We start from the raw sequence: 14,691 nt of genomic DNA on the forward strand, positions 1-14,691 counted from the left end.
TCACCAGGCTGAGCTAAGCAGTGACAGGGCTTGGTTATAACCCTGTGTCTGTTTGATGCCACGTGACACATTCTCCGCTCTCCGTACCACTCCAGGGCTCTGACAGCTGACTCTTGCCTGCAATATGAAGACTGACCCCCCCCCCCGCGCCCCACCCAGGTGTTAGTTACATGCACTTAAACTGTCTACAGATTTTCAGTGACTGTCTTGCATTTTCCAAGCATAGAAGATTAGGTACCTTGGAAAGTCCCTGTATAATCTTCCCCTCACTCAGGCAACCACTGTTACCAGTTATTTCCACATCAAATACACGGTGCACGATTCTGCCACCTGCCCTTGTGGTTTAGTAATATATCATGAGCATCCCCTTATTTAATGAAAATAAAAGTATTTTCATTTAATCTTTATAAAGACTGTATATCTAAATTATACTCAATCATTTTCTAATGGATATTTCATTTATTTCAATTTTATAATACTTGAATAATCAGGAAAGATAGAAAACATCATATGGAAAAAAACGCTAAGGTATTAAAGTCATTTTTGAAGAATAATAAGTCCAAAAATAAATCAAGAGCTTCATCTTAGTTCATCTTTATGTGTTCCTAAAATTTCTGCTCAGAATCCAGATTGCCTGCAACGCAAGAATAACCTTTAGTAAAACCAATGTTTCGGTGCGCAGACAAAAAGACCTGTGTCCCTGTGCCCCTGGGTCAGGAATTCTTGTCGCATCCCTTGACCCACTTTAAAGGTGTGGTCACGGCATCTGTGTGGCGCAGAGAAGGCACGGCTGTGTGGAGGGACTCTGGCTGAAAGTGAAATCACACAAAAACAAATCTAGTTTTGCGGTTAGCTAAAGATGCACAGCTTGTACAGGCTTTCCTGTAGGGGAAGCGCTTCCCCTCCCATGCCATGAGCAAATGCTCTGTCCGTGCTCACCGGAAGACCAAAACGAGCGCGAAGCTCTTGGGAAATTCTGAGGCTTAAGGAAAGCTGCTTTAAAAGCTGCCATGTGGACCAACAACTTGGAAGTTTCCTAAGGGGATTTTCAGAGTTTCAGTACATCTTTCTCTCAGTCACTTTTTGGTTCCCCTACTGCGAGGAGGACCAAAATCGAGGAGTGAAAAGGTCTACCATGCAGTCCGAGGATGGAGAAAACAACAACAAAAACACATATACACACACTAAATATTAAGATTAATGAACTAAAATTAGTTATATAAGACACGTTAGCCATTTGTATATAAACTATTTCTTCATGACTTATTTTTTTTTAGATTTTATTTACTTATTTTTAGAGAGAGGGGAAGGGAGGGAGAAAGAGAGGGAGAGAAGCATCCATGTGTGGTTGCCTCTGTGTGCCCTCTCCTGGGGACCTGGCCCACAACTCAGGTATGTTCCTTGACTGGGAATTGAACCAGTGACCCTTTGTTTGTTTTTGTTTTTAACTTTTTATTCTAGACTTAAAAAAATTAATTGTTGTTCAAGTACAATTTTCTATCTTTTATTCCCATCCCAGTCCACCCCCAACCCTCCCCACCTCCCTCCTGTTTCCATACCCCCCTTTGTTTTTGTCCATGTGCCCTTTATACTTGTTCCTGCAAACCCTTCCCCTTTTCCCCTGAAATTCCCTCCCCTCCCCCCTCTGGTCACTATCAGCCTGTTCTCAATTTCAGGGTCTTTGGTTATATTTTGCTTGTTTGTTTTGTTGATTAAGTTGCTGTTAAATGTGAAATCATATGGTATTTGTCTTTCACTGCCTGCCTTATTTCGTTTAGTGTAATACTCTCCAGTTCCACCCATGCTATTGCAAAAGGTAGGAGCTCCTTCTTTCTTTGTGCTGCATAAGTTCCACTGTGTAAATGTACCATAGTTTTTTGACCCACTCATTTACTGATGGGCACCTAGGTTGCTTCCAGCACTTGGCTATTGTAAATTGTGCTGCTATGAAGATTGGGATGCAGAGGTTCTTTTGGATTGGTGTTTCAGGTGAACCAATGACCCTTTGGTTTGAGTCTAGCACTCAATCCACTGAGCCACACCAGCCAGGGCATCTTCATTACTTCTTTTAAATACCTTTTAAAGTGTGATGCTCTGAGATTCACATAAACTTGATTCTATATAAAAATGGCCATAAAGAAGCATAATAAACATAGTTTTGAAGGGGTGGAATCAGATGTGACAGGGTTTCTTGCTGTGATCAGGGTACTACCCCTGTCATCAGCTGCCAGGGTTCTCCTGCTCTTTCCTCCTCTGGAACCCTTTCTCTGAAGGAGTGGTCAAGCGAGTAGGAAAAGGACACTGGTAGGCAGCCAGCCACTTAGGTCAGCATCTCTCCCAGTCCGTAAGAGAACGTGTATTATCAATACTTGCCAGAGGCAGGGACGGTTTAGGCAACAGCCAAATGACAGCTGTTCTGGTCACATGGAATGGACTCATGACCTAACAGGCTGAGAGACTGATGGAGCCTGAGGTAGAAAGTCCACCCACAACGATGGCCCAGGGACAGCCCACTCCCAGGGTCCCTGTCAGTGGGAAGGGACGTTGGTGGATTCTCTCTGGTTTCCCCTCATAGGTGGGGTGTTTCCTGATTTCTTACAATACTAGGTATTGCCATTCTCCAGTCATGGAGCAGTGTACAGGCCATTTCCATTACAGTACATGTCTTATTTTCTTAACCTGTTTCCAAACTACAGATGCTAGACACTGCAAATGGGGAGTAAGACTGTCCATACGTGGGCTGGAAACAGTAACAACATGAATTATAAAAGCTCTGGTGGGCAGCACGGAGTTACTGAAGTTCATACATAGGTGATCCGGCAGAGACCACTTCCAACAGAAAATACAAAACTCGACAAATGTTGACAGCAGTGGCTGAGGGTTTTCTAATGTGACATACGTACGAGCCACATGTGCACTAGGACACTTCCTTTATTTTTAATTTTTAAAAAAGACTTCATTTATTAATTTTTAGAAAGAGGGGAAGGGAGGGAGAGAGAAGGAGAGAAACATTGAAGTGTGAGAGAAATATTGAGCAGCTGCCTCATGTGCGCCCTGACTGGGGACGAACCCACAACCCAGGCATGTGCCCTGGTCGGGGAATCAAACCGGTGACCTTGTTTCTTGGGGGACAGTGCCCAACCCACCGAGTCACACCAGTCATGGCACTAGGACACTTCTTGCACTGTAAGCACAGCCAGAAGAAAGAAAAGATCATGTGGTCCTGACATGTATTTCAGGGGCTGGTTAAAAACATATTTTATTTATTTTTATTTTTAAAAGATCTTATTTATTTATTTTTTAGAAGGAGGGGAAGGAAAGGAGGAAGACAGGAAGAGAAACATCAATGTGTGGCTGGCCCTCACATGCTCCCAACGAGGGACCTGGCCCACAACCCAGGCAAGTGACCTGACTGGGAATCAAACTGGGGACCCTTTGGTTCCCAGGCCTGAACTCAATCCACTGAGCTATACCAACCAGGGTATGGTTAAAAACATATTTAAAAATATAATAAAGCAGCCCTGGCTGGTGTGGCTCAGTGGATTGAGCATGGGCCTGTGAACCAAATGATTGTGGTTCGATTCCCAGTCAGGGCACATGCCTGGGTTGCGGGCCGGTTCCCAGGAGGGGACGCACGAGAGGCAACCATACGTTGATGTTTCTCTCCTTCTCTCCTTCCCTTCCCCTCTAAAGATAAATAAATAACATATTAAAAAAATATATATATAATAAAGCAAGCAGCGTTACACAATCACATTAGTGATTACAGCCAGGTTGGCACAACAGTAGAACAGACTGACCCTGACAGCTCCACATCCTATTTTGGTGTGAAACAGATAGATACAAAGGGCAGTGCTACAGTTAAGAGTTGAAATCTATACTCAGACTGCTTAATTTTGAATTTCTGCTTCATTTACTAGTGATATAAATCTTAGGAAACATTGTTAATCTCTCTGTGCTGCAGTTTCCTCATCTGTACAATGAGAGCAGTAAGCACAGGGCTGCTGTGAGGATTTCACGAGACAATTCACAGTAACAGCTTAACGGAGGCCCAGCTGTCGGTACTGCCGTGACTACTGTCATTCCCGGGGCCAGAGAGTTACTCACCGAGATGCGTGTCCATCACCTTCGCACAGTACTTGCACATGGCATCCAGGTCATTCAGCTGTCCTTGAAGGAAAGAAATTTGAGCTTCTAAATCTTCTTCCTAAAATGAAGAAGGTAGGATAGGGAAATTTTTATAAAAAATCTAATACAATCCCCAGTGTCCTCCAGTGATCTAGACTATTTTAAAGAGGAACAATGTCTTCTGTCCTGGCCCAAACAAAAGAGCAAATGAACAAGAGCGACCCCGTCCTTGCCACTACGAATAAAACTGAGAAAGGGTATGTATGGGGGTTGGGAGAAACCTGGACCCCTCCTACCTGAATGCTAGTTTTGCACCATGCAATAATGTCTCCCCACACAGCCTTGTATTAAAAAGTACACAGAGCATCTTCCACAACTATCGAGGCCCAGAAATTGGGAGAGTAAACTGGATTTCCGTGAACCATCCCCCCAAGCAGCTGGTACAAAGACATTACATTCTCTCTCACACACATGGGAAACCAGAGATTTCCACTTGTACAAGACAAATCTCACGGCTTCCCAGACAATGGTGTCTCTTAAAGAGTGAGACTTCCCCAGAGCACTTCGGAAAGTTTGGTCCCTGCAGCCCATACACAGCTGCTCTTACATTCCCCCTTGACAGGCCACTGGAACATTTTATTTATTTGACTGTTCCTGGCAAAAATACCCTGGGTTGAATCATTATCTAAATGGTAAAGACGACCTAACTGTAACAAAAGGAAAAAGTCTGGTTTTTTTTAAAGGAAAAAAAAAGACACTTGTAAAAAATTTCCCAAGAAAATTTAGAAGACTAAGGGAGTCTTTCTCAGAGAAAGAGAATTAGCCTCATTAGGTAGGAAATTTTACACTAAACTAGAATACAAAGAAGAGATGTTGCTACAGGTGGAATAGGTTGGAAAATGGGTTTTTCAGTTTTAGACGCTTGTCCTTTCAGACAAGAATCCTGTGTCGTTAAAAAGAAGGGGAGAGAAACCTACTGCAGAGATATGCTTTTCCTTAGGGGCTGAGTGTAATCTGACATATAGATGGAAACGAACAGGCGAAAAGGTTACCTGTAGGTGTATTCCATTTTAGCAGCACGCATATGCATATGTGGTACTTTTAATACTGAAAGTACTGTTTCTAACAGGTGCCCGGAGGATAAGCCCTTAGGAACGCGCATCTAAATGCCGCAGAAGACAGAGAGTAGCTCTGCGAAACTAATTACTGAGAAGTGCCCACTGTGGGACACCCAGGCACTAACCACGCTCTTTACAGATCCCACCAAGTGCAGCAGCCTCGCCTCTGCTGTGCAAAGACAGGCAAGTGCAGCCAGATCACAGGGGCCTGTGGGTGGGCGGTGCTGCCTTCCCGACACTTCGGCTGGGCTTCAAGGTGGAAAAGGATGGGGTGTTTCGGAGTATTATTCTTTTTGCCCTTTGTTTCCGCTGAGTTTCCCTGTTCTATCAGGACACCGTAGGAACAAGAAAACTGCATGTGTTGACTAAATGGTAGCTGGTTAGTTTCTAAAGTCGGCACCATCAAGTCCTTCCTCCCCTTAAACCTGGGCTGGCCTTGTGACTTGCCTTGATCCACAGAACGCAGCAGAAATCAACTGTGCAGGTTGGGGGCTAGTGCAAGTAGCCTGCTGACTCCCGCTTTCACTAGAGGAAGACAGCTACTGTGTTGTGAAGAAGTTCAGGCTAGAATACTGAAAGAGAGGAGAGAAACCCTGGAGAGAAGGCGGCTGCAGGAGAATAGCTGAGTTCTAGACAGGTGAATGAAGTCGCACTGGACCTGTCGGCTCCACCCATCTGACCCAGCTGAGTAAGCGACCTGTCGACATCACGCAGAACAGAACAGCCCCATCAAGCCTTGTCCAAATCCCTGGCCCATAAACCCACGGAAAAATAGCAGTGCTACTGTTCCGAGGAGTGGACTTTTGGAGTGGTTTGCTATGCGGCAACATACAACTGAAACAGCGGTAGAACGGAAAGAACACTAGATTGGTATATGGCCTGGGGACATTTGCGTTCTATTTCTGATCCTGCCACTTACAAGTCCTGTAACTTGAGGAATCCTCTACCCAACCTGGGCCTAAATTCAGTACTCTCCGGAGCAAGCACACCTGAGACACTTTGCTCTCACGAAGCTTACAAACTTCTAGTTGGAATAAGAAAGATACATCAATTCCTAGAGCATGAGGTAGAGTATACGAAAGTCGTACAAGAATAATCACTGGGGGATCCTGGTCCCTGCCTCCTGTCCCTTCTATGGCATGAAACACCTCTTCAATGTGTCACAGACACCAAGCCGACCGACGAGTCTAGAACCATCTTCAGGTGAGAGCTTGGCAGTCTGGTACCAGAAGGGGGCCGCTGCGGCCCGAGTTCTTCCTGGCACGTGACTGCCAACTGGGCTGCTGCCAGCCAGAGCGGGCAAAGGGCACCAGGAATGCACCGCCTCCTGGCTCGAAAGCATCTCTGTTGTATCAGTTTAATTTGGATGAAGCAATCGCTTCTTTAAAAATGCAAAAGCCCTTGGGAAATTTAATCCCTAGCGGACAGTCCTATTTCAGTCTCAAGGATTTATTTTGCATTCAGTTGGTTTTCATTTTAAAAGCTGGGATGGAAGAAGCTCTTCGGAGGAGAGGTGAGGCACCTGGCCCGTTGGTGGGGAGGTGTTGAGTTCAAAAGGGAGGTCTCTTCCTCAGAACAGCTGACTGTGCCAGCAGGAACCTCCCTGTAATGAACGTGTGACCAGACTGGTGTGCTCTGGATCGTGCAGTGCAGGCTTTGCACGCGTGTATGGGGAAGCCCCGAGGGCATGGCGGCCCAGAGAGCACTTGATGCGTGACCCTGTGGAAATATGGAAACACGGGTTTTTCTGTCTGCAAATGTTACTTAGGGCTCTGGTGGTGAGTGAAGAGCACCTTGCTTGCCTAAGCCCCAAGTAAACCTCAACACAAATGGAATGTGTACTGTAAAAAATGGCAATTTTCATTAATTTAAACCTTTTTTTTTCCAAAGGAAAGCTCACATGAAGACCCAATGTATGAGATAAGAAGAGCGTTCTGGTTGAAACAGGTTGAGAGACTACCCTTCTAGAGTTTACTTAAGCTTAAAACATTCCTAAACCCTTCAGCTATAACTCAGATTTTATAAATAGAAATGGAATCACTTGGAGGCAAAAAGGTGGCTTGTCATTTATTCCTCACTCTATAATTACAGAGAAGAGAAAGAGCCAAGAATCAAGCTTCTAAAACTGGGGAACCGACTTCACATGCGATCTCAGCTTCTTGTGCTTCCCACTCTTCCCAACTAAACACTGACGGCTTTAGTCGTTTGTTTTCATTAAATTGGTCCTCTGTAATCAAAAACAAATGCTTGGCTAATTGCCTTCAGGTTTTATGAAAACAACCAGGTAGTATAATTTTTATGTATAAATAAGACACTGCAGAAAAATGTTTATTGTACAGCAGTTCCTCGAATAACATCTTTTCATTCAATATCATGTTATTAAGTTGATGAGATGTCAAAGAAACTCTTGTTTATATCAATTAGCCGATAGTACAATCGGTTTCGTTACAGGGTGTCTCACCTACAGTCACAGAGCCTCCTGGTGACGCTAAGTGAGGAATGACTGCGTGCGCCCTTGCAAGTATGTTCTGCCTGCCATTACAGGAGGGAGTGAGGCCGAGCAGGATGTGAGTCTGGAGTAAACACACCTAGGTTCAAATGGACTTCCTGCCAGTTAGTTACACGCTGTATATAATCTTAAACAAGTTCCTTAAATTCTTGGTCCCTTCACCCCTCCCTAGCAGGACGCGGGGAACAAAATGGGAACAGCATGGAGAGTGCCTGGCACCAAGCGGGTACTCACTCAATAAGGGCAATTATTCTTTCTTTTAAACACTTTTTCATAATCAGGTCTAAACAGTGAAATAGCTTTTAGGTAAGGATTTTATGATTCACTGTTGTAAAACACTGGTTTGTGGTTTTAAATCCTTTAGGAGGCTTAGCCCAGAAAATTTAATTAGGGTTTAAGAGCCTATCACTGTGTTCAGTTCTAGGTGGCAAATTGATGTGCGAGGCAAGACACTGATGGAGGATCACACAGTAGGGCCACGTGGGCTACTGTGTGTGACTCACCACCACCTGTACTGGGCAGCCTGGCAGGGAAGCCAAGGACCAGAAGAGCAACATGCCAAGCACCTACCTTCTTCTATAGCGAATACAATATTCCAGACACTGAGCTTCGTCTGCGTAACTCATTTAATCCTCACCACAGACCTAGACTGCAGGTCCTTATTATCGCCTACATGAAACATGATCTTTGTAAACACATTCTTGGACGTGGATGCAAGGGGCAGATAGCTAGTTGAGAACGCAAGTCCCCTGGCCATTACTCCCATTTCTTCCCCCAGCGCACATTCTCTCTCTTGCTTAGTTCCAACGAATAATCTTAACCTCAGTCTCCTTTAAGAGAGATTCAGCAAGTACTACATTAAGTCCTAACTCCAAATTACTTACTAAATTGTTTTCCTTGCAAAAAAATTTAGGCATAATTGGTTGTGGTCTATTTTGTTGTTTGCTGAATGATTCTTGTTTGGACTGTATCTGAAATTTTTTTTTTTTTAGAATTAAGCTTTTTAGAGAGTGGTGTTTCCACTACCATTTACCCCCAAATAGTTGATGTGTCATTACATTTCTACTCAGATATTACACATCTCAGTTGTTTATTTTATAATACATGGATTTTATATACCAACTTTGTCAAATGCTTCCATGTGTTTCTGCTACTTTATACAATAAAACAAGCTTTTGCGGCTTATTATTTATTCCCTTGTTTATGAATTTACTCAGTAAGTATATTTGTTTGTGGTGGGCCTGGTGGGAAATGCAGTGATGAATGAGCATCAAATCCAACCCCTGCAAGTTTAGAAAGCTGAGACCTACATGCAATGCAGGAGCCAGGGAAGGGAAGCTCTGAGGCAGGTTTGGAAGAGGAGCCTGTGCAATTCTGGGGAGGGCAGATGACTCCCCATCTGTAGAGGTGGAAACGAAAGCAGCTGTTCAGGATGAGGCAGTATTTTCTAAGTGGGCTTTAAAGAAGAAGGGAGACTTGGCCCAGAAGAAATGGTGGACAAAGGCGTTTTAGGAGGCGAGGACGCCCCAGACAAAGGGGTCAGGACAGTGTGGGACCTGGACGGAGCCAGAGCCTGGAGAGTGGCAGCAGCCGAGGTCGGGCAGAAGGCCTTCCTTTCCCTTTTCACTCATCCCTATTCCATTTTTCCTTCTGATAATCATGCTTTGGGGGCTGGGGTCTGACACACACACTGCTGTGGCCACCGCCCCTGACAGGAACCACACTCCCGTCATGATTTTACAGGCCACAGCGGTGTCTTCGTCCGGGGACTAAGTAAAGCCAGGGCCTTGGGTCTGAGAGAAAGTGGGGTGGAAGAGCACCGGGGGGGAGACCTGCTCAGCTCCAAGCCAGTGCCTTCAGATCACAGGAGAAGCGACACCGACCGCAGGCAGCAGGAATAGGCTCAATATAGAAACCAGGAGACAGGAAAGACACCCAGTCTTTTTCCAACAGATGGGCGAACAAGAAGTGGGAAGTGAAGGCAACAGAAAGTCTCGGGGGGGAAAGTGGGAAGGCCATGGATGTTCTGAGGAAGCTGTGGGTACACAAGGGTATACACACTGGGTGTGGATGGAAACCAAGTCCGAGCACGTGCCATCAGCAGAGGCGGACACCAGCAGAAAAATAAATACAGGAAGAGAAACACGAAGGAGACCTTTTAGGACTATAGAAACACATGGCCCGGTCCCGGCGGAGAGCAGGAGGAATATGAGCGCAAGCCCTAGAATCAGGATGTAACATCTCTGTGACCCTGGCCAGAGAGCGGAGCTCTTGGAGCCTGTTTCCTGCCTACGAAATAAGGACAACAGTATTTCCCACTTCGTGTGACTGCCGGAGGACTGAATGACATGGGATTTTGCAGGTGAAGTAATTTGCGCAGTGCTTGGCACATGGTAAATGATAAATAAATGTTTGTTGTTGTCTCTAGACTATTAATACAATCCTAGAAAGTTGTAAAAAATAGTAACTCCCAGGATATTCATCACACATTCAATGGCAACATGAACCCCCCCCCCCCCCAATCCATACAAATCCTAAATGTCTAATGCTGGGTGACTTAGGTAACTTGTGGCAGCATTCATGAATATTTAAAACTAAATATCTAAATATTTAAATATTTAAAACTGTCTCATATGACAACATTTAAGAGGAACATATTATACACTAATTGGGAAATAAGGCACCGAGTTCTAGGTAAAGAATGACCCTGTCAGAACAAATGGTTGCCAGACGGCAGCGGGGCTGGGGGCTGGAGGCAAAGATGAAAGGGATTAAGATGTACAAATTGCCAGTTATAAAAAATTATCATGGGGATGTAAAGTACAGCATAGGAAATATAGTCAATAATATTGTAATAACTATGTATGGTGTCAATGAGTACGAGATTTATCGGGGTGATGACTTTATAGGGTATATAAATATCTAATCACTCTGCTGTACATCTGAAACTAATATAATGTGTATCAACTGTAATTAAAATTTACATTTCTTTTAAATGATTATTTTTTTTTTGCAAAAAAGAAGGCATAGATAAAAGAAAAGATATTCACCAAAGCGTTTTTATCAGTTATTCTCCAAATGGTGGGGCTATCTATAGGTTATTTCCCCCCCATCCTTTAGCTTTTGTTGGGAAGAGATTTTTTACGATGAAATAAAATCATATTTTTGTATGATTTTACAAAAAGAAAGTCAAATTATTATTTAAATAACATAATAGGAAGAAAATAAGAAAAAATGTAAATGGTATTTAATAAGGAGAAATAAGATGTGTGAGTATTTTTAAATGACCAAAATTGATTCTAAATCAAACTCTAAACAATACTATAGTTCGGCAATTTTCAACCGGTGTGCTGAAAGAAATTTTTTTAAAGATTCTATTTATTTATTTTNAGAGATTTTTTACGATGAAATAAAATCATATTTTTGTATGATTTTACAAAAAGAAAGTCAAATTATTATTTAAATAACATAATAGGAAGAAAATAAGAAAAAATGTAAATGGTATTTAATAAGGAGAAATAAGATGTGTGAGTATTTTTAAATGACCAAAATTGATTCTAAATCAAACTCTAAACAATATTATAGTTCAGCAATTTTCAACCGGTGTGCTGAAAGAAATTTTTTTAAAGATTTTATTTATTTATTTTTTTGAGAGAGGAGAAGGGAGGGAGAAAGATAGGGAGGGAAACATGGAGAAACTGTGAGAGAGAAACATTGATTTGGTTGCCTCTTGCACACCCCCCAACTGGGGTCCAGGCCCTCAACCCAGGCACGTGCCCCAGTTGGGAATGGAGCCAGTGACCTTTAGGGTGGTGCCCAACTAACTGAGTCATACTGTTCACAACAATTTAAAAAGAAATGATTTCAGAGAGAAAGGGAGAGGAAGAGGAGAGGGAGAAGTGGGTGTCGGGGGCGGGGGGGAGAGGGAGGGAGGGAGAGAAAGAGAAACAAACATTAATTGGTTGCCTCTCATATACGCCCCAAACTGGGACTGAACCCACGACCCAGGTATGTGTCCTGACTAGGAATGGAACCGGCAACCTTTCGGTGTGTGGGAAAACGCTCCAACCAAATGAGCTACCTGGCTGGGGCTAATAGGGATAGAGCTTTAATTTTACAAGATGAAAAGAGTTATGAAAGAATTTAATACTATTGAACTATACACTTAAAAATGGTTAAGGTGGTAAATTTTATGTTCACTTTGCCAAAATAAAAGAAAAAAAATACTGCCTCCTTATGATTTATAAAGTTAAAAATAGCCTGTTTAACATCAGAGTGGTGAGGTCAGGCACGAGCCAGGTTTGTGCCAGGGCAGCTCCCCGCTGACCAGGCTGCTGCCTCACTGCTGCCTCAGCTGGCCCGGACAGACAGACCCTCCCAACCCTTCCCCGCAGCGGCCCAGGGAGAGCTGTAGGCCAGGGACACCAGCTGAAACACAGGGAGAAACCGATTTTCCCATGCAAAAATGTTCTCCACGAAATTGCAACTTGACTTTTAGCACATCGAGTCCACATTCACTTCATTGGTTTACATGGGAAAGCATTTCAAACATCTTTTTGGAGCCAGGTATTGGCGGGTTAAACTAATTAACTCAGATCAGGTGTTTGCTGTAGGTGGGACATATGGGATATGGATTATAAATGATATTCTAAAAATAGAACATGCAAGGCTCACAAAATTCAGACAAAGACATTTCCTATTATTCAGATGCCTCTCATAATTTTTATTGAGGAAGTAAAAAAAAAAGCTTAATTTCTTCCCCCATTTTATTCTCTTGGATCCACCTAATGAGGCAAAAATTTCGCATTGTACAGTCAGGAGTATGTATTTTTTTGCAGATGGAGCTAACCACAGTCTCTGTGCCTCAGTTGTCTTACCTATAAAATGGGAGGTAATTAAGCACCTCATAGTAGACCTCAGTGAGTCCTCTGAGGACTGAAGGCACTAATACAATGCAGACTGCTGAGAAGAGGACACGCATGGAAAGCGGAGACCATGTTTGCACTGGGAACATACAGGGTCCGGTACAAATAACAGCTCCTTTTTATTACAAAAGCATAAGCCTGTGATTCTGTAACATAACAACAGTACACTCAAGCATACCATATGACATTTTAGGTGAAGTGTTCAACTTAAAGCTATAAATCATTACCCCTATATTATTACCCTACCAAGCACACTCAGGCTTCTTCTGCCAGACCCTGAAGGTATAAAATACGTATAGATGTGTTTTGATGTGTATCATGTGCACTTTTCTGCCCAAATTTTTGAGGGAGAAATAACAATGTGCATTATACATGGGTAGTACTAATTCTGTATCTATATAAATGTTCTTAATTCTTTTATTTATGCTTACGTGTTAAACATTTAACTCTACAAACCAATAATGATATCCATATGTTCAAAAATAAATGCTAAAATTCATTTATAATACAAGAAACAACTATCTAAATATAAATAAATAAAAACTTGAATTATAAATTAAAATGAAAGATTTTTCCCCTGAAAGTTTGGGTAAAAAATGTGGGTACGTATTATACATAGCAAAATACAGTAGTGATCCTTGCCCAAGGGTGCATCCCCTGACTTCAGAGAAAGAGGAAGGGAGGGAGGTAAGAAGAAGGAAGGAGAGAGAGAGAGACAGAGAGAGAGACAGAGAGAGAGAGAGAGAGAGAGAGAGACAGACAGACAGACATGGATCAGCTGTTTCCTGCACCCACCCACAGTGGGGACTGAACCTGACACCCAGGTAGATGCCCTGACAGGGAACTGAACTTGTGACCTTTCAGTGCATGGGATGATGCTCCAACTAATGGAGCCACACTGGCCGGGGCCACACTGAGATATATTTGAAACTGGCTTTAGCTATAAAAAATCTCATTTCTCAACTGGTATTCAATTACTCTTCCTTAGACTAATTCTTCTCAGTTTTTAATATGCACAAACATCACTTGGGGAACAGCGTTAAATGCAATGTACTTCAGGAGGCCTGGGGTGGGGCTTGAGATTCTGTATTTCTAACAAGCTCCCAGGGGATGACTGCAGCTGGAGCTATGGACCATGCCTTGGATGGCACGGGTTTAGATGAGCCATCTCACGCCCTCCGATTTACTTAAGAATACAGCACACAACCCCTCTGGAAGGCTGGGAAGCACTTTACTATTTCCCTGTGCCAAGAAGAGTTGACAGATGGCTATCTGGTCACATGCTTATTTAGTAACAGTTCAGAAGACAGGTCTCAACGTGGAGTAGGATGCAGGGAAGAAACGAGTGGGTGACCGGCTTCCAAGACAGCTTTCCCACCTCCCTCAATCAGTTCTTTACAGAGCAGCTTCAGTATCTATTTATAATTAATTCTTAGACTATTAGGTATTGATTTATTCTACTGTAAACACAAGCACTTATTTTAAAGCCAAATATAAATTAATTTTGTTGGATTATGCATGCTTTCTTATGTAATTTTGATAAACAAAGACCAAGCATCAGAGAATAAAATATGCTTTTCAAATATCAATGCAATAAAAAGAAAATGGTAGAATATTTCCATAATCCATGGTATTTAAACTCATCTCTCATTTCATGAAGATATTTTTATAATATCATAATGAATATTTGTAAATACTTTTGGCCTTTAGAAACATGCTTTTATGCTTATTGCCATTTCAACACTGTGAGCTATTTTAATCTCACTTTTCCTCTATAGACTTAGTTTACAAAAAACATTAAACAGAATGGATAAGAATGGTGCCAAAAATAGGATCACGTGCTGCAAAATTCTAAAGTAAGCTGAGTAAACTTACAATCCTAAAATAAATAGAGCGGAAAATAAAATCTTTAACTGGAGAACCTCACATATGGGTAACCTGAGGAAGAACAACACTGTATTTGCATAGTTACAAACTTTATTTTTTGCAAACATCCTATAACTGCTTTTTA

The 14,691-nt window shown here is 42.6% G+C and overlaps 1 protein-coding gene across 4 annotated transcripts in view; it reads right to left on the reverse strand.

Annotated features, from left to right (window-relative positions):
- TBC1D5 (TBC1 domain family member 5) overlaps nt 1-14,691 on the reverse strand; it is a 476,007-nt gene that overhangs the window by 17,783 nt on the left and 443,533 nt on the right. For all 4 annotated transcript variants that reach the window (XM_037061363.1, XM_037061360.1, XM_037061361.1 and 1 more), the window contains one exon: nt 4,108-4,207. In XM_037061363.1, coding sequence (XP_036917258.1) covers nt 4,108-4,207 — 100 coding nt within the window. The remainder of the gene's footprint in view (nt 1-4,107; nt 4,208-14,691) is intronic.

The sequence above is a fragment of the Sturnira hondurensis genome, unplaced genomic scaffold (assembly GCF_014824575.4).
Source record: "Sturnira hondurensis isolate 20B ecotype Veracruz unplaced genomic scaffold, ASM1482457v3 Scaffold0013299, whole genome shotgun sequence".
NCBI lineage: Eukaryota > Metazoa > Chordata > Mammalia > Chiroptera > Phyllostomidae > Sturnira > Sturnira hondurensis.